The 21072-nt window shown below is 40.9% G+C and overlaps 1 protein-coding gene across 2 annotated transcripts; it reads right to left on the reverse strand.

The window, feature by feature from the left end:
• Positions 1 to 55: 55 nt before the first annotated feature.
• Positions 56 to 20939, reverse strand: mfsd12b (major facilitator superfamily domain containing 12b). 2 transcript variants are annotated; one of them, XM_054790701.1, is made up of 10 exons: positions 14664 to 20939; positions 14006 to 14576; positions 11445 to 11655; positions 9061 to 9187; positions 8768 to 8950; positions 7289 to 7381; positions 7128 to 7220; positions 5101 to 5274; positions 2960 to 3054; positions 56 to 1034 (listed from the first exon to the last, which is right to left on the reverse strand). In XM_054790701.1, the coding sequence occupies exons 2-10, from the start codon at positions 14274 to 14276 to the stop codon at positions 893 to 895; spliced, it is 1389 nt and encodes a 462-aa protein (XP_054646676.1). In that variant the 5' UTR covers positions 14277 to 14576; positions 14664 to 20939; the 3' UTR covers positions 56 to 892. The 2 variants fall into 2 exon arrangements, with proteins under 2 accessions (XP_054646676.1, XP_054646675.1); XM_054790700.1 differs by having other exon boundaries at positions 14006 to 20939.
• Positions 20940 to 21072: the final 133 nt, after the last annotated feature.

The raw sequence follows: 21072 nt of genomic DNA on the forward strand, positions 1-21072 counted from the left end.
ATTTTATTATTTTTAATCATATTTTATTTTTTTAAATATAATTATTACACTTTATTAACAAATATACAAATGAATCCCTTCAATGGTTCACAATAATCCCCTTGCCACATTTCACTGTATAGCATACACCAGCACATTCAAATTAGAAATAACACACTGACAGGTGTCTCTAATACTTTAACTACTTCATTTTAAATTTTTTATAAGTATGATCCAGTACGCAACTATACTACAATCACAATATTGCATTTGTTGAGACAGTTATTTTATACAGTATCTCACTAGTGGGTACACCCCTTACATTATATTTTAGTTACATACCATCTCTCTCTGTCACAATAATTGTGCCATCAAAATTCTGGCATGTTAATATTTTTGTAGGGGGGTAAACTTACACAATCGGCAATGGATCAAATACTTATTTTCCCCCAGTGGACCTGTGTAAAGTCTGGCTGTTTGATTTTAATGTGGCTAACTGAGTTATTTCTAATAACTCCGCTTTCACTCAGATATTCAGTCACACTCAACATACTGTCACACTGTAATCACAGCTTTTATTGTTTGGCCTTTAGTGTGTTTAATTGTACATAGTTGCATGTCAGTTCCTTTGAAAATAAACATTTAAATTGTGTCTTTCATCTGTACAACTTCACAGGGAAATGAGGTTACATATATTCATTCACTGCATTTGACCTTATAACATTTTGTTTCACTTGTAAAAAAAACAAGAATACTCGGTAAAAACAACAAATAAAGCAAAGTAAATTGTGCGCAAATATAATTTAGTATTATAAAGGCATCCAAAAAGACATCAAGCACACTTGTATATAACATCAATTGGAATTGTGTCAAATCTATATATGCACAGTTTAATAATAATAATAATATATTATTATGATGCAGTTTTCCTGGTCTTGATTGGCCAGATGAGAATTGTTACCAGGCAAAGTGCTGCAGCCACAGCCACGCCCCCAGTTACCGTTGCCATGACATCACGATAAAACCATATACACGCTGGGCAGCATGCCTCTGTGCTGTGGGTGAGAAAAAAGACGGAAAGACAGCCTTGTAAGAAAAACAATCATGAACTTAGTACAGTATGTCTTCCCCTTCACTTCTGAAATAATTTGTTTCTCATAAATCAGTAAATACTCGGGGTGTCACGAGACACTCGAGACAATACACGGGATTGGGTCTACGAGAACGAGATAAGACAAAACTTATTATAAGAAAAGCACAATGAAAAAACAAATTTTTAAAAATATATGGCAATATATTGCAATCAGGGGCCCCCCTGAAAAAAAAAATCCCCTTGGGCAGCTACATACAGTGAGGTTAGTAGTGGACCAAACCATTTCATGTAGCTATAGCGGGGATGGTCAGTCAATATGGAACTTTCCTTTTGGTCAATGTGGATATTTAACTGTTACTACCAAATACAAGATATTGTTTTAATAGTTTTCTGACTGTATTACAAAAAGACATCAGAAACAGATAGCAAAATTATTTACTGGGGCCCCTGTCCTGGGCCCTTGGAATTGTCCCAACTTTCCCCCCATTTACATATAATTTTTTACTTTCTATGTAATTTCTACTGAGTTACACTCTTCTGCAGTCTGTGTATGCTGCCGGCCCTGCCTGCACCCATGAGAATAATCTCACGGCACACCACCAAGCCACTGTTGCCAACTTCTTAGTAAGAAAAGTAGCTATTGGCTGTCCTAGAAGTCCCTAGATGATGACATTCACATATGATGTTGTAAAATGTTGTAGAAAAAAGCATAACCTCAGAGGAGAGACAAAAAAAGTGAGTAAAAACTCCTTAATTACATTTAGAACTACAAATAAACTGTACTCTTGGTTTGTTCATTTTAAATTGGCCATCATTTCATCAAAATACAACAACTTTAATGTTTTATCTCTCAGGGCCTCTCCAAGTTCTCCCGTCACATGTTGGCTATTGAGAACTTATTAAAATTAACACAATTGAACAGCAATTTATGCTGTCTTTATTCTATGGCTCACATTAACATGGTTCGTGAGAGGCACACTCTTCTGGTCAATATATGCAATAGCAATTAATTAGCATTTTCGATGCGTCGAGCTCCACATCATGGCTTGTGACTGCCTTTGGAGGGGCAGACCTGTCAACAGCACCCGCCGCCGCTCAGTGAGAACAATACGTGCTTTCACCATACTAGCAAAGTGTCCAATGACGCCAAAAAAAGTTGCTAGATTTGTTGCTAGTCGCTTTTGAGAAAATATGTCGTCAAGGGAGGTTGAAATGTCGCCAGATCTAGCGACAAAATCGTCTAGTTGGCAACACTGCGCCAAGCGTGCCATATGACTTATTCTATTGGGAACAGGTGGATACATAGGTTAAACATGTACTCAACCTTCTGCCATCTCGTGGAAGAACATTTAATTGTTCTGCCTGGCACTTTGCGTCACTGGCGTAGTTGATGGGCAAAAAAAGATTTATGTGTCGTAAATAATTTTTTGGATCATTTTCGGACCAATTAAGTGAAATTTAAGTGAATCATTTCCTGCGGCACATCTCTCATGGCACACTAAAGTGCCGTAGAACAGGTTGGGAATGACTGCTTTATCTGTCTGAATTATAATGCTTCAAACTTGAGTTTTCTCCAGGTGCTCTGGTTTCCTCCCACAGGCTCAAAACATGCATGTTGGGTTATACGGACACTCCATATTGTCCATAGGTGTTAATAATTGTTCGTCTACATGGCCTGTGATCGACTGGTGACCCGTCCAGTGTGTACCCCACCTCTCACAAGTCAGCTGGGATAGGCTCCAGCTCACATCATGTACTAAAGAATGAATGAATGCATCTCAAGACCACTGAAGCAATGTCCCCCCTTTGAACACTAGAGCTTCAGACGAAGCAACTTAGCATTTATCCATGTGACAAGATGGGCTTGTAAGGAGAAGTGAGTCTCACCTGCATGGCCTGATGCTCTGGATGACAATGACTCCCACGCCATTGGCCACTTTGTCTGTGAAGCTCATTGAGCCATAAACAAAGGCTCCACTTTGCTGCCAAAAAAGACATGACATCAGCATTGTAGTAAATCACAATGGGAGGAAATCTAACTCGAAAGACCACACCAGACCACCTGTCTGCTCTTTTATCTCTTTGTGTCAAAGCATCTCATCAGACCACAGAGTATTTTCCCAAAGGTCTTGGGGATCATCAAGATGTTTTCTGGCAAAATTGAGACGAGCCTTAATGTTCTTTTTGTTCAGCAGTGGTTTTCGTCTTGGAACTCTGCCATTCAAGCCGTTTTTGCCCAGTGTCTTTCTTATGGTGGAGTCATGAACACTGACCTTAACTGAGGCAAGTGAGGCCTGCAGTTTTTTGGACGTTGTTGTGGGGTCTTTTGTGACCTCTTGGATGAGTCATCGCTGCGCTCTTGGGGTAATTTGGGTTGGCCGGCTACTCCTGTGAAGGTTCACCACTGTTCCATGTTTTCGTCATTTGTGGATAATGGCTCTCACTGTGGTTCGCTGGAGTCCCAATGCTTTAGAAATCGCTTTATAACCTTTTCCATAGATAGATCTCAATTAATCTCAGTTAAATTTTAACGGGGGGCGGGTGCAAAGTAAGTACAAAGTGGGCAACCACTTTTTCACACAGGGCCATGCAGGATTGGATTTTTTTTCTCCCTTAATAATAAAACGTTTCATTTAAAAAATGCATTTTGTCTTCAGTTGTGTTGTCATTGACTAAGATTTAAATTTGCTTGATGATCTGAAACATGCCCTGCGATTGACTGGCGACCAGTCCAGGGTGTACACCGCCTCTCGCCCAAAGTCAGCTGGGATAGGATACCCGCGACCCTAGTGAGGATAAGCGACATTGAAGATGGATGGAATCAGAAACATTTAAGTGTGACAAACATGCACAAAAAAAAAAAAAATCTGCAATATTTTTTTCACACCACTGTATGTAACAATACAGGTAAGATGTACAGAATGCAGTACCGCTAATAATTTTTTTTTTTGACAAGTTTATGTAAACTTTGCAATTTCACATTTTGCTCGGTCGTCCCTGAATTCAGCATAGTTGCTATGAAATGCAAAAGTCGGTCCATCCATCCGTTTTCTATGCCGCTTATCCTCATTCGGGTCTCGGGGTGAAACGCAAAAGTGAAACTTTATATAGCTTCTACATTCTGATTTCATCCGTTCATCAATCATCTTACATTATCATTCATTAGTAGTGAGTACCTATACATTTTATCATTTAAAATTGGTTTAATAAGTGTGTGCGGCATATTAAAGTGAAGGCTCTGCACTTGAATCTAATCTAGTAATTAAGACGGTCATTCTTGTTGACCCAAAATCAGAGGAGAACATCAACGTCAAGCTAGTAGGAGGGTTTAGAGGGGCAGGGAAAGCAAGCCATGTGTCAAAAATAGACATTTTTGCGGATTTTTGTTATCCACTGGTGGTCCCAGAATGTGTATATATAAAAAAACAAAAACAAATGTACTGTACTTTAATAAACAAAACAATGGTGCCTGGATGAGTTGTGCCATAGTAAAAGTCTGCCTGGCTCTACCTCAACTTCCTTGGGACGACAAAGTAGGTGAGACTAATTCAACAGCGCCTCTGCTGTGCACTCCATTTGAAAATTAATTTCACATTTTTAACAGATTTAAACAATCATTCAACCGATTATTAGGCCACTCAGCAACACACTTGAGTGCTGCCAGAAGTACTTTTCCATAATTTTTCAGGATGGACACACTACAGTGTTTAAAATTACAGTTTTCTGATTACTTTTTATGCAAAAAGTGTTCTTCGTGTTCTTAGCACCATCGCTAGTCATGACTCCCGCTAGTCAAAGGCTGAGCCGCATGTTTGTGGAGTTCTGATTAAACCACCAATTCCATTCTCTGTTTGTCATTCAGAAGAGTCATGTGATATTGTTTTCTTGGGGAATCCTTTTTAAATAAAAAGGAAAAGTGTCGTAACTCCCCAGCCATGACTCAGCAGGGCAAATTCTGCTTATCTTTTTCAGCAGGTTGCCTGTGGGTGTTAGGTTCGTGAGTGTTTCTGTATCCTCCCTCAACCTACCGTATGCTCCCCGATGAGTTTGGCGGTCATGGACAGAGACATAACCAGGATGATGGCTGACCCGGCTCCCAGCAGCACCGCCGCGCCATAGATGCTGTCAGCTCCCATGTTTTTGTCCAAAATCACCCAGATGGCAAAGCCGATCACCAGCAGCAGGCCGGCAAAATACATCATCTGAAATGTACGTCTCATTGAAACATCATGCGTTCATCGTCCGTTGGCTACAAGACACTATTCATCGCAGAAATGAAGTTATGGAGCTGATAAAAGCGGTTTCACAGCTGCACATTCGGTATGCTGCTGTATAGCTGTGCTCCCAAGTATTAATTGAACACAATGCGTACAATTGTGTGTAGCAGTGGTGTGTAACTATAACTGAAGGTTCTGCTTGACTGGCAATGTCAAAAGGTGTCTTGGCAAAAACAACAGCTCTCCTCAGATGGTTCAGGTGTGTCTAATATTGTGGCCTGTGTTGAAATAAATGAGGTCAAATTGGGGCATGTCTTTTTTTTAAAACCTCAAACAGTTATTTTTGATTAAATATTCTTCAAACTTTCAGGTATGAATATAGCACAACCTTGGTTAGAGTCATTAATTCATTCAAGAAGGTCTGACTGTAACCCAGACAAACAATTTTTCCAATAAGAAATAATGTAAACCCAATTTATCTGTTCCAGAAAGCCAAGCATTTTAACACAAAACATGTTTTTATAGTTGGAAAATGATAGTTTTACATGCAGAAAATTCCACCTGCATATAAACACATATAAATGATGAATGAAAGGGATAAATGAACATTTAAGGTTACTTTTACCTTCACTAAAGATGGGGTTTTTGACGTGACTGTCCCCAAAGACACGATGTGGCAGCGAGATCAACCACCACCACCTTCTTGTTTTGTAATGAGATATTTCTTAAATTCAATAGTGTTTCCCACCTCAATACTGTAACCCAAAATTGAGCCCAAGAAAGTTGCATAGCACGAGCATTTTGATAAAGGTGAGAATTAAAGCAATTTCTACTTCCAAAACAGTTTTTGTATAATGTGCAATAGATTTTTCTTCATTTTTCATGTGAATACCCAACAACTACAAATTAACATGTGCGTATATATATTTATGACACCTAACTGTCAACATGTGCATTACTATTTATTCATTTACAACATCACTTCACTGTTCAATACCTTCAGCGCCTACATTTATTTCTTTATTTTATTTGTTTATAGTACATTTGTCATCGTAGATAGTTTATCTTTTCTGTATAGGTATTTGGTATATTGTGCTTTTTGTATCTTTCTGCTGCTGTAACATTTAAATTTCCCTGTTGTGTGCTAAATAAAGTACAATCTAATCAAATCTAATCTAGAAACACTATGGAATTCAAGAAATAGCTCATGACAAAACAGGAAGATGGTGTCCGTGTGGTGTCATCTCATCTTTGGGGAACAGTAGTCTTCAATGAAAGTAAAAGGAACCTTAAATGTTAATTTACCCCTTTCATTCGTCATTTATATGAATTTACAATTGTTTGATGCATGCGCAACTATAATTACAAAACTATAAAAACGTGTTTTGGTTTAACAATTTTGAATCGATCCCTGATGACATCACAGACGGGCGACTTCTGTTCTGTTCTGTTTTTTGTATAAAACATTTCTGATTAAAAAGATACATTAAGAATACAGCCGGACTCATTCAGTGTATTAATAACACAACAAGATGTTTGCCATATTGTACACTAACCGGAGAATGCACGCAAATAAGAGGCAAAATTGTGGCGGGGTCTGTACGCCAGATTAGCCGAGGCTCCACTGTATGACATCACATGCACTTATATACACAGACAGAAGACGGCAAATATTTTCCATCTTCTTCTCCCATTACCAAAAACAAGAGGAAAATATTTAATGATCATCAATTTGCAAAGCTGTCAGTCAATTTCATTTTTTTTGGTATCATTTACTCACTTTACCTACCAATGATATGTACAGAAATACACCATATGTGCAATGCTGTTGTACTCACACTGATGCCTACAAGCTTGCTGATGGGCTTCATAGCCAGCGAGCTAACGAATCCACTGACGTACATCACCAGCGGTATAATGGCAATAAAGTTCTGAGGGGAGAAGGTGCACGTTAGGCGACAACAAACAGTGTTGACGGTGGAGCGGTGCATACGCCTACCTTTGGTAGCATCAGAGAGTTGGTGAGGTAAACAGAGATGTACGACTGGGACAGGTTGGCTATCAGTCTTGTGCACATGTACAGAAAGGCCACCTGGTATCAAAGTAAATCAACGAGGAATATCATTTTGTTGATATTTGCAGGATTTGGTCAAACATTTTTTAATCATGTGTTTTTTTTTTCCCCATAACCCAAACCCTCCTGCTGTGAGGATTAAGTGCTAACTAACCACAGAGTTTCTGCTAAAATGCCCAGCTCTCATTTCTGGCTATATTGTATGATAGACAACAAGGGTACCTATCGGCTACCGTATTATTGACCCTACCTAACCCATTTAAATCATGAGTAAGAATAATAAATGAAGCTGATGGCGCGCCAATTAAAGACATAACCACTAGGTGGCACAACAGTAAAGTAAGTACTGCAGAGGTGATACTCATTTACACATATCTGACAAATATCTAACATCTCCAGAGTTATTTCCGTCTCTAACCCCATGTCAACAAGGTTTAGTAGTGTGTGGATCTGATTTACACACTGGCTGGCAATAAATTCATGCAAATACAATAGGAACTCATAACAAAACTTATACAGTAAGCGAATTTCCATGAATTAGGATTCCTTATTTATAAATCTAAGATTATCGTAGTTCGAGCATAGAAAACCTGTTTACAGCCTTCGAAATTACGCTTTTTAACATAAGAGCCCTCTAGACATGAAATTACACTATCATATTGGTACATGTTTGTATATTTATTGGGTATACAGTACCTTTTGAGTGTTAAGTTGCTGTGTGATGAGTTTAGTGTTTGTAAGATGACACCGTGAGTCAGACTGTCATATTGAGTAATGACCTCCTGAAATTTCCAATTGGTTGACAAGCTTGTCCTGAGTTTTTACATAGCTCATGATTGGCTTCTGTCAAATAAAGAGCTACCTGGTCCTCTCAGACTCGTGCATGCCACAATATGCCATTTTATGATGTGGATGCGTGCGGCTTATACACCGGTGTGGCTTATATATGTACACATCTGTTTTTTCCTCTAAATTTAGTGGGTGTGGCTTATACACCAGAATTTACATTATTTGCATTTCAGTTAATTTAGCCATTGTTCTACTTGAAAATGCTTAATTTAGGCAAAGAATACATAAAAATGACTTAAATGTGCACATTTAAGGTCAAATTCAACCACAAAACTACATGATTTATTAATTAATGTGTTTTTGGAATAAACGTGATAGAGTGAAGCCTCAAAATTCCAGCCGCAATGTGGCGAGGGATGACTGTATAGTAGAGCCCCACTTTTCGCAGGGGTTACGTTCCAGGGCCACCAGCAAATGGCAAAAAAAAGCACAAATAATTGATACATCCATAAAAATGTCTACCTTTTACACACTGCTGCTTCGCGTATCTTCACCTATATTGGACTGTTTTAGATACCCCTAATGTAAGAAGGCATTAGTGAACAATAAGGTCACCTGGTAGAAAGAAGGCTCTTTTAGCCAGTGTTGCCACTGAAACACTTGAAGAGGCAACACTTCCTCATCAGGGGAAGGAGCGAGCAGCGGATCTTCTCCCACTGTTCTTGACTTTTCTTTTGTGCCGGCGTGGAATATTAAGGAGAACACTGCTCCAATGGCCAGTAGGATGAAAGCCAGCATCTGTTGTATGGAGAAAAATCTTAAGTCACCTCAGCTTGTACATAGCTGTCAAGATAAGTGAGGAAAAATGGTTCTTCAATGCAGTCACCACAGAGCATTTCTTATCTTACCCTAAACAGAGGGATGTCGGCCCGGCCCAGGTTGTCTGTGATGTCCATGTCATGTTGAGCCTGGAAATGAAAGAGCAACCAGGCCACAGCGTACACGGTGATGTTGGCCACCACAGTGAAGGCGTATCTGCGGCAGAAATGGAATCACTTGTGGTGTCACCAACGAAGCAGATAAAGTAACATTTGTGCTATTTATATGACAATGTAGTCAAGTAGCACGTGCAGAGGTTCCTTCATCACAGCACCACTTCTGTTTCCGACGTCACTGGCTAAGAAGGAATGGGTAACCACAAGAAAAGGATTTTTCTGGGGGCTATTTTTGTCTGTGGTTTGACACCAAACCATAAATGACAAAGAGTGAAGTAAATCACATAAGAAAACCAAAAAAGTGCACAAACGGCACATTGTGTCTGGAGAAATAGATGCTGCTAGAAGAGCAATGTGACTTGAGGGATATACAATATTTTTGTGATTTTCAGTGAAGGTAAAAAATGAATACGACTGTGCATTACCTCTACAATCACATGCAAATGTTAAATAGTCGCGTGTACACGGCTGCCCACAATTCAAGTAACTGATTAACCCCGAATAAAAGCTCAGCTGATCTTGCAGGATTTTGCTGACATTTCCTTAGTTGCACGCACAACGAGTATAAAGGCTTCAAAAGGGATCTAACTGTGTTCAAGGTCAGTAGTCAGGAGGTTATGAAGGAAAGCAAGACTTAAAAGCAAGCACTTGAAAGCATTTGACAGGAGAAGACCTCATACACAATTGTATAAAATGTACCATAACCATGACATAACCAGGAATTTCCCAAAACAGCTTCATGCTTAGCATAAATGCTGACCTAATACATACAGGTAGATAGATGCCCAGACAAAAAGACGGCAGAATGAAAAGGTACATTTTTCTTTATGTGTTTGTTAAACACTGGGCCGTAAAAATCAGTAGCTCTATAATACTATTAAATATTACATCTTAAATTGTTAAGGCCAAGGTGTTCAGGGAGTCTAGTTTGGGGGCCTTGGGATTTCGTCTCTGCTATTCACAGACGATGTGGTCCTGATGGCCTCATCAGGCTGTGACCTTCAGTGTTTAGTGGGGCGTTTTGCAGCTTCTGGGATGAGACCCAGCGCAATCCGAGGCCATGGTGGGTTGGGAGTGAGGTCAAATATCTCGGTGTCTTGTTGACGAGTGAGGGGAGGTTGGAGCGGTCGCTGTACCGGACTGTTGTGGTGAAGAGAGAACTGAGTTGGAAGGCGAAGCTCTCAATTTACCGGTGGATCTATGTTCCCACCCTCACCTATGGTCATGAGCTTTGGGTCATGACGGAAAGAACAAAATTGTGGACACAAGCGGCTGAAATTAGTTTCCTCCATAGGGTCGCTGGGCTCACCCTTAGAGATAGGGTGAGGAGCTCCATCATCAGGGAGGGGCTCAGAGCGGAGCCGCAGCTCCTTCACATTGAGAGGAGCCAGTTAAGGTGTCTCGGGCATCTAGTCCAGATGCTTACCGGACGCCTTCCTGGTGAGGTGGTCTGGGCATGCCCAGCCGGGAGAAGGCCGTGGGGCAGACCTAGTACGCAATGGAGGGATCCTGTCTCACAGCTGGCCTGGGAACCCCTTGGTGTCCTCCCGGTGGAACTGGAAGAGGTGGCCGGTGACCGGGAAGTCTGAACTTCCCTACTGAGACTGCTGTCCTCGCGACCCAGACCCGGATAAGCGGAAGAAAATGTAATGAAATGCAAAGTTGTTAAAGACAGATAGAAGTAGCCTGGCTGACTTCTGTTTTGTTCAGTGAAGTTGCAGCATTTCTCTCATGCAGTTGTTTTGGGGGTTTGTGTGAGTTTTTATCATTTGGGATATTTTGCATTGGTTATATGGTGTTTTTGGTCATTTCTGTGTTTGTGTGTGCGCGCCACTGAATATCTGTGTACTGTGACCAGTGGAGACATTACTTCCATAACACAAATTCACTGACCAGAGTACGTTCTTAGTGTGCATGTACTAGCAATGTGTTTTTGCAGCAAGGATTGTTTTCTAGTAGCCCGTACGTGAATTTTTTCCACGCCTGTAAAGAAACAACAACTTGTTTTACGAGCTCATCCGCATTTTACAGTGTTCAGTGTTGGAACTGTGGGAGTGACAGAATAATTTAGGCAAAAGGAGATCACGCAAAAGCCCCAAGCTGCCGTTGAAAATAAGCACAATAGTAGAAAGTATCCAAAAAAAATTATTCGTATTTTTACCTTCCTTGTATTTGATTTTTTGCAGTGTGCTGACTATTACTATGGAAACACCCGATTGGAATGCATTTCTAATACTCAAGATGCTCTTTTTTTTTTTTTAGGCATCCAGGACCATCCATAGTGTTGTGAAACCCACCTGAACGCGGTGAGCTCCACCTTGGCGCTCTCACCAGAAACCAGCTCTGGAATGAGGGACAGGTGTGAGATCTGAGTGGCCGCCCATCCAAACTGGAAGATAATGATGAAGGGGACGAAGTAGATGACCTCGGCCCACTGGGGGGTGTTAGTGGAGCAGGCCAAGCACGGGTTGAAAATGAACGGGAAAGACAGAAGAACACAAATGGTTCCTGTCGAGGAGACAGAGAATTGTTTAGTAAAAGACATTTTGTCGTTATTAGCATATATACTGTACACATGAATATCCTTGACAACCTCACAAGGATAGAACAATTAACTTCGCTTCTGACATACAATATTATTGCAAACGATACGGGGATTGCGCGATAACCTATGAAGCGGAAGAAACCGTATTTGGTACGTTACGGTATCGATGTAACTGAAAAAGGGGGGCACTTGTGGAAGGCACACATACTTGTATGATAAAAATTAAGTCAGTTGTAAAAAATACTACATTTGAGATGAATTTAACCTACGAAGTTAGGAATTAGAAATTTGGAAGACTTGTGGGATGCTATAACCTGACATCACGCTAAATTACATGCGGATGCTGCTCTATGCCTTCGAAAAGGAAAAAAAAAAAAATACATTTCTTGGTCTATTGCAAGAAATGCCATTCAAACACAACTTTGACTACTGAGGAACACCATTTCTGACTGCCAAGGAAACGGTCAGCAGAGATAGGCTCCAGCTCACCTGTGACCCTGAATGAAATAATCACAAATAATCAGCAGAAAGTGCATGAAAGAAACCATTTTTGAGTTTCTTTTGAGTTTGTAACAGCTGTCGATTTGCACATTGTAACATATGCAGTGCTTCGGATGGCCCGATCTGATCTCCGCCGATCCGCTGTATTTTGAAGATCGGATAACATCGGCTTCCGCCACGAGATCGGGCCGATCCGGTTGCCGTTTAACGTTTGTAACTCTGGGACACTCTCCAAAATGGCAGGTGCGGTAATGCGTCTTGTGGTGGAAAAATGTGTAATTTACAGATATTACTTCAGTCGCATGTTATTTCAGTATGTATACTGGGGTTACATTTCAATACAGGGTGTCTCTTCATGTAAATTTAATTACAGCAGGTCAGTTGAAGGACCCACAAGGATACCATTGTTTAATCGGGCTCTCTCTCAGAGGATGCATCCCCAGTAAGTACCAGTAGGGGTCCTGAAAACATCTGTTGACACCAAAATATTACCTTTGGTGACATAGACAGAAAGGCTTCAAAAGGAGTAATTCTTTTCCGTAACAATGTAATTCATTTGCATGCATGAATTATAAGGGCATGCAGTCAGGAAGTCTCCTTGTGATGTAAGTTCTTTAGACTTACCTTGTAGACGGAGTGGCACCAAGAATGTGTCCTTTCTTTACAATGTAATTCATTTGCATGCTATGGAGTGTAAGAGTTTTAGGTCAGGCGGCCACTCTTGGCCAGACATCTGCAGAATGCAGCCATGCACGCTGTATGTTTCTGTATGATGTCTGACCTCTTTTGCAAAAGAAATAAACTGCGCAAACTCCCTGTCTTTATGTCAGGCACTCTTTTCTGAAGGATTTTTTTTTTTCAACAATTTGGTGTCAGAAGTGGGATTCCTTGGCTGATTAGATCTGGACCTGTGGTGGAGAGCGACTGATCATCCTGGAATTAATTATTTTTTTTGCCATATTGCCATGTGCGTGCGTGAACTGTTTTCCTCGTGTCTCGCCTCCAAACATGCATTCTATTAATATGTTGACCTTATTCGTGTAAAATTAGTGCTTTTTCCTTTTTTTTTTTTTAAATTGACAAATATTTCAACCTTTTTCTTTTTGTTTCTCATAACATTCTGAATTAAAACAATAACATCTTTTTTTCTTTAAAATGTGATTTTTTCCCCCCCATAATTTATTAGAAATGTTTTTTTTTTTTAAATGAAGAGTACCACTTTTTTCTTTTATCACTTTTCAATTGTGTTTTGACTTTATTCTCATAAAATTACCGTCCTCCCAATTTTTTTTTATACTTAAATATTTCAGCTTTCAGATTATCACATTTTCCACACACTTTTGTTAGCCTCTGCTTTTCTGTTATTTTTGAAGTCTTAATATTTCAACTTTGCTTTTTTCTCCCCTTAAATCAGGACTTCTTGTAAAATTACCACTTTTTTCTCTTATGACTTTAATATTCATTTCTGTAAAATTTACATTTCCAAGTTTTTTTAATGTACAAATTTGTATTTTTCTCATTTTTCTCATATTCTGACTTCTATTTTTTTCTTTCATATTTCAACTGTTACTTTCTCACAAAATAAACTATTGTAAAATGACAACTTGTACAATTACCATTGTTTTCGAGTTAATATTATGACTTTATTCTAAGTTACTATTTGTCCCCCTCCTCATTTTTTCTCTTTTCTAGTTTCATTGTATTTTTAGCATATGCCAAAGGCTAATAAAAAAAATAATAAAAGTCACGAGTTGCAAGTACTGTGTGAACTACCACAATTTGATATACAATAAGAACGTTTGCACTACTCACCCAGCAAATGCCAGTTTTTTCTCTTCCCATGTCTGCCAGTAGATCTGTCAGATTCATACCCAACCAGGGGGGTGCACACACCATCTGCTACCTGGCCGACGAGCAGCAGCACACCTGCAAAAGTGCTCTGTAGGCCCAGGACGGAGTGCAGGTAGACCAGCAGGTAGGTGAACCACATGGAGGCGCACAAGTCATTTAAAAAATGTCCGGCAGCGTAACACAAACGGCTGCACACTGACAAGGTCCTCTCGGCGGGCACAGGCTGCTCCATGATGACTTGGACTGGTGATAAAAATGGCTTTATTTACAGTTGTTTTAGATCCCGGTCCTTGTCGTATTTACAAGTAAACAGTGGATGGATTCAACAACAAAAAAAGAACAGCTGGCTCTCAGCATCCGCAGATCTGCCGCATTAAAGTCGTCCCCTAGTGTTAAGGCTATTAAACGATCTTTGCAATGTACACGCCTCGGATGCAAAGATGAATAATCAAGCTGTGATTATGAGTGGCTTGAAGAACCCGTGACCGAAAGTACTTCCTTTCTTTTCACCCAAGCACGGAACAACTGGCGCCTACGTAAGCAAAATACAAAAAAAACACCTTGTGAAACTCACGTCTCCAAACATGTATGTTATGTGGCGTCGGCGTTGGCTCCTTACTTCCGTTTTCATCTCTTTTCTTGTCACGCGTGTTGTGGTTCCACTTATACTCCATTTTTGTCTCATAATCTTAAAATACTAAAGAAAAAAGATAAACACAGCTAGCCGTAGACTTCAGGGACAACCCATGTCCACGCGTCAAAAACAAAGCCTCATTAAAGCGCAAGCTAGGCGGTTCGGACGATGACGTCAAGTTGCATTGTGGGACATGGAGTCTACGAAGCGGCCTCGTGCAGTGAACCCCACCTTTTCCGGTGGTAAAACACCGTTGAGGCAGTTGTAGAACGTTACAATACTGTGTAATATAAGTTCAAACATATACTACTGAAACAATTTAAAGGTTACAATGAAATGGGCGTGTATGTGACCCACCTTTACTGGTTAACTTTTTGACTTTCTCTAAACTGTCTATTTTAATGAGTAAGTAATTTTTGCACAAGATTGCTGTCCTGAATGGCAAACTTCATAACGTGCGTGTGTGTGATCCATGAGTACATTTCCTGGACAATTGCCTGCTTGCTTCAAACAGGATGTTCTCAGAGGGAAGTGGCTGCTGAGATTCGAGTCTAACAGAGTGCCTTCAGCAGGATGCATTGGAGATACAGAGAGACTGAAAAACTAGTTCATCTGTTGTGAATTTTGCCGTTCATCTCCTTGTTAGAGAACAGTAAGCTGTGCAAAAAGTACCGAAACATTGAACAGTTGGGACATATGCATTCAAAGGTTTAGAAAATGTCACAATGGGTTCACCTGTGAAGGTTACGGTGCATTTTAGGTTCATCCTGAAATGTCATATCCCTAACTTGTTGTGAAGAGTGTGTCTTAAAACTGTACACACACCAGCCACCACGTTTGGTACACCTGCACCAACAAATAAAGACGTTAAACATGAGCTAGACCTAAAAGTCTGCCATTATATCTAACTATAAATTCATGGCCATAGTTGACTGAAATAGATACTGCCAGGTATCTGCCAATTAGTCTTCAAAGTCTTCAAAGATGGCGTCCTCCGTGGCAGACGTCTCTGTGACACTCTCCCGTTTTTTTTCTATTTTATTGTTCATTTTGGACATTCAACAGACTCACGCAGTACATTACAACAGAGAGACACTTTTGAACATTGGCAGGGTTCACCATGAACTTTAATTTAGCCTCTCAGACTTTGCCTTTCTTCTGCGCCGGGAGAACGCAGCAGCCTGCGGGTCTGGTGAGCTGAATACCCGGCGAGCAAAGCATCCGAGGCGTAAACGAGGCAAGCAGGCCGGCCTGCATGCTAGGCTAAAAGCTAGAGCGACTAGGCCACCGCTACCAAGCCTGCTGCTAGCCAACGTCCGCTCCCTCGAAAACAAGATGGACGAACTAAGAGCAAGGGTTACAGCTCATCGTGAGATCAGGGAATGCTGTGTGCTCACCTTCACAGAAACCTGGCTGACGGAGGATATACCGGACTCGGCGATCCAGTTGGAAACATTTGCTGCTTACCGGGGAGATCGGACTTTAGCGTCTGGTAAAGTCCGGTAAACACAGAGGTGGCGGCGTCTGTGTTTACGTAAACAAACGGTGGTGCACAGAAGTACAGACGATGGAAAAGCACTGCTCGCAAGACATTGAGCTGCTGATGGTGAAATGCTGACCTTTTTATTTGCCTCGTGAGTTTAGCGCTGTGTATTTAACTGCTGTTTACATTCCACCACGAGCTAAAACCGCTAACGCACTGGGCCTCCTGCATGACATCATTGATAAACACGAGACCAAACACCCGGATGCTGTAGTCATTATATCTGGCGATTTCAACCACTGCAACCTCAGGACTGTTCTCCCCAAATATTACCAGCATGTGAGCTTTCCCACAAGGGAAAATAACATCCTGGACCAAGTCTACAGCAACATGAAAGGTGCTTTGAAGGCTGTTCCAAGACCCCACTTTGGAAAGGCCGACCACATCTCTATATTCCTTTATCCAACATACAGACAACTTCTCAAACAAGCTCCCCCTGTAAGTACAGCTGTTAAAGTGTGGAATGAAGAAACTGATCAAGTACTTCAGGACTGCTTTGGCTGCACAAACTGGGATGTGTTTAAAACTGCAGCGGGGAGGGAAGATTGTACTGTTGATTTGGATGAATATGCTTCTGCTGTTACTGGCTACATCAGCACATGCATAGAGACTGTTAGCACCACCAAGTATTACAGAAAATACCCTAACCAAAAACCCTGGATGAACTGTGATGTAAGGGCTAAGCTACGTGCTCGTTCGACTACATTTGTCATGGGCACCGCTGATGACTACAAAAAGGCCAGATATGACCTGAGGAGGTCCATACGAGAGGCCAAAAGACAGTACAGACAGAAGCTGGAGGTCTACTATTCCACCTCAGACCCCCGGCATGTGGGCGGGGCTCCAGCACATCACAGACTATCGACAACGGAGTAGCGTAGCCACATCCAGCCAAACCACACTTCCAGATGAGCTGAATGAGTTCTATGCCCGCTTTGACACCCAAACTCCTGATGAGCAGAGAGGGTGGCTGGACTTGGGGAGCACACAGGACTCACCTCTCATGGTGACATCGGCAGATGTGCGTAGGATTCTGAACAAAACAAACCCACGAAAAGCACCAGGCCCAGACAACATCTCAGGACGTGCACTTCGGGTTTGCTCATCAGAGATTGCCGATGTGCTTGCTGACATATTTAACCTGTCGCTCGCACAAGCATCTGTACCGACCTGCTTTAAGTCCACCACCATAGTGCCCGTACCCAAGAAGAGCAACGTGACCTGCTTGAATGACTATCGCCCTATAGCACTCACTCCTATTGTAATGAAGTGCTTTGAAAGAATAGTCATGACCCACATCAAAAAGAGCATCCCGGCAACTGTGGACCCTCTACAGTTTGCATATCGCCAGAACCGGTCCACGGATGATGCAGTCAACACTGCCATCCACACAGCCCTTTCTCACCTACAGGGCCAGGACACATATGTCAGAATGCTATTTATAGACTATAGCTCTGCATTTAACACAGTCAGCCCCCCACAAACTCACAAACAAGCTCCTCACACTTGGCCTGTCTCCCTCCCTCTGTAACTGGGTGTTTAACTTTCTCACAGGCAGACCCCAGTCAGTCAGAGTCCACAACCGCACATCCAGCTCAAGAATTGTGAGCACTGGGACCCCACAGGGGTGTGTGCTTAGTCCGCTCCTCTACACGCTCTTCACCTACGTTTGCGTGGCCTCCCAGAACAACACTAGCATCATTAAATTTGCGGATGACACTACAGTCATCGGTCTGATCACTGGTGGTGTTGAAACATCATACAGAAGAGAGGTGGCGGACCTCATAGCTTGGTGTCGTGATAACAATCTCCTTCTCAATACAGATAAGACTAAAGAGATGATCATCGACCCAAGAACAAGGGAAAAGGAGCCGCATAAACCCCTGTTTATTGATGAGACTGAGGTGGAGAGGGTGAAAACCTTCAAGTTCCTTGGCACACACATCAGCGAGGACCTCACCTGGTCTCACAACACCCAACAAATTCTGAAGAAGTCCCAAAGGAGACTGTACTTCCTGAGAAGACTGAGGAAATTTGGCATGTCCACCACAATCCTGAGTTGCTTCTACAGATGCACTATCGAAAGTGTCCTTACCGCCTCCATCACTGTTTGGTACGGTAACTGTACAACACGTGATAGGAAGGCACTCCAGCGGGTGATCAAGACCTCACAGAACATTGTTGGGGCAGCCCTCCCCTCACTGCAAGACATTTATAAATCTAGAGTCCTACGCAGAACACACAACCTCATCAAGGACAGCACACATCCACAACACTCATTATTCACACTCCTACCGTCAGGCAGACGCTACAGGAGTTTGAAGTCCAGGACCACAAGGCTGGCAAACAGCTTTTACCCGCAGGCCATCAGGCTTCTCAACGAAGCACTCATACACGCAACACATGCACACACTCATAGCACTTTATTTATTTATTTGTATTAATGTCTCTTCTGTTGTTGTTGCTTAATTTATTGGTACATATGTTTATGTTTCTTATGTTCTTATTCTTTCTTGTGTTTTCTTTCTTTTCTTGGGAGAATGAACAGAATAAGATTTTCATTGCATGGTATAACTGCTGTTTTACCATGCACATGACAATAAAACTCTCTTGAATCTCTCTTGAATCTTGAATCTCTTGAATTAGTTCTCGGTCAACATATGAACTAGAGTAAAACAATTAGTATTGGTTGCGTTCCTAAGGAAAAAAATGTCATATCCTTAAAACTGAACATGCGGAGATTGGATCCGTTTTGACTGCACAGGTGTACCTAATGTTGTGGTCAATTCCCTTCTTTGCTGTCGTGATGTTTACATGGTGAAAATCACTGGCTGTTATGTAGGTCTAAAGTCTCTCCTAAAAGTGATAACTAGCCTGTGATCAGGTGACACATACAAAACCGCATGACACGTCACTTTCTCACCCCGACCATTGTGGTCTGTGGGCAACTGCACGGCCACCCTCCTCCTCCTCCTCCTCATTCATTAATTCTTCTCCATTGACATAAAACAGCACAAATGCAGAAAAAGGAATGAAAATATTTTCTTCCTCATCAGTTGAACAGGCACGCCGTGTCTTTTCGAACCTGTGCACTGCACTGAGGTGTAAAATGCTGTGAATAGCAGCACACACACACACACACACACACACCAGTGTTTCCCAAACATTCATTTGTGGTCATTTAATGTGCTCATAAACACATTATATATAATGCACCTGGTCTGCCAGAGAATATAACAAGATGGAACAGGAGGGATCGGTGTTGCCAACTTAGCGACTTAAGATACTCAAAAAAGCGACTACCGACAAATCTAGTGAAGAGACCGTTGGCGGATCTGACATGAAAGCACGTATCGCTCTTCTCAACGAGCAGCGGGTGCTGTTGTGGGCCCCAGCTCCGTCTGAAAGCACTCACAGGCGGCGCAGTCTTGTTTGGACAACAAATACAACGAAAAGAAGCGACAGAAGAACGTTAATTTGTAGTTGGAGACATATTTGTTTTGCTTTCATGTTTTTTAAGTTACTTTTTGCAAATGCATCATGGCCAATTATGTAAATGTGATGATTACCCGCTACGGCCACCACAAGTAGATTGCAGGCCTGTGGGAAACACTGCACACACAGAGCCAAACACCACCATTGCACAATGTGTTCATTGTCACAGCGGAGGTGGGGTGGGGAGAAGCCAAAGTGAGAGAAGTGCATAATCATTATGTGACAGTAGGGGTAGCCTGGGGGCCATTTGCAGCCCGTCATACATTCTAACAATATAATTTAACAAGAAACCAAAAAAAATATATATATATTATATATATATATATATATCTCAGCAGCACGAATGGGAATAATCTGCAATAATTTTACCAGAATAGTCAAAATATGAAGAGAAAAAAAAATTGTAATCAAACGAGAGTTGTAATCTAAGTTGTAATTTTTACGAGAATAACGCCGTAAATATTGAGGAAAAATAAGATCATTTAGCATCATGTTGAAATATTAAAGAAAAATATTTTTGGGAAAGTCATATTATGAGAAAGAAACAAAACAAAATAAAGTGCCTTTTGGGAAATTAGTTTGGGGAAAAGAAGTTACGTTATGAACTAAAGTGAAAATATTATGGGAATAAGGTCATAATTACAAAAATAGTTGGAAAAGAGCAGCGGAAATGGCAAAAACAGCTGTAATTGAACAAGAGTAAAGTCCAAAAATATTAAAGATGAAAAAAAAAGTCACATTTGAATGAGAAAATTTTTTACAATTTTAAGAGAATAAACTCGTAATATTATGAGGAAAAATAACGTCATTTTAGTAGCATGGAGTTGAATTTTCTTTTTAAAGAGGTTTCTTTTAAGTCGTAATCAGAAACAAACAAGTTGTACGTTTTAGAAAATGAAGTTGGGGAGTAAGTTATAATATTATGGGAAAAAAGTCAAACTATTACGGGAATTAAGTCATAATATGAGTAGAAAATGTATGGAAATTATTTAATATATATTGGGAATAAAGTAAAAATATCATGGAAATCAAGTCATAGTATTACAAGTAGAAAATGTACGGAAATGGGGAAGAAAGAGCCCAAACCAAACTTCATCCTAGTAATACGCCTTTTCACCAATATCACAAAGCTGAGATGCAGAATTTTTTCTTGAAATATATTTAACGTCTTAGCATATCTACATGTGTTGGTATACAAAATATCAAAGTGGCCTTTGCATCCTTTCATTTTCATTATGTGGCCCTCGGTGGAAAAAGTTTAGTCACCCCTGCATGACAGGTTTAAGCACAGAACACACACACACACACACACACACACACACACACACGCCAGTCAGTAATCCAGTAAACATTTGG

The sequence above is a fragment of the Dunckerocampus dactyliophorus genome, chromosome 10, assembly GCF_027744805.1.
Source record: "Dunckerocampus dactyliophorus isolate RoL2022-P2 chromosome 10, RoL_Ddac_1.1, whole genome shotgun sequence".
NCBI classification, from domain to species: domain Eukaryota; kingdom Metazoa; phylum Chordata; class Actinopteri; order Syngnathiformes; family Syngnathidae; genus Dunckerocampus; species Dunckerocampus dactyliophorus.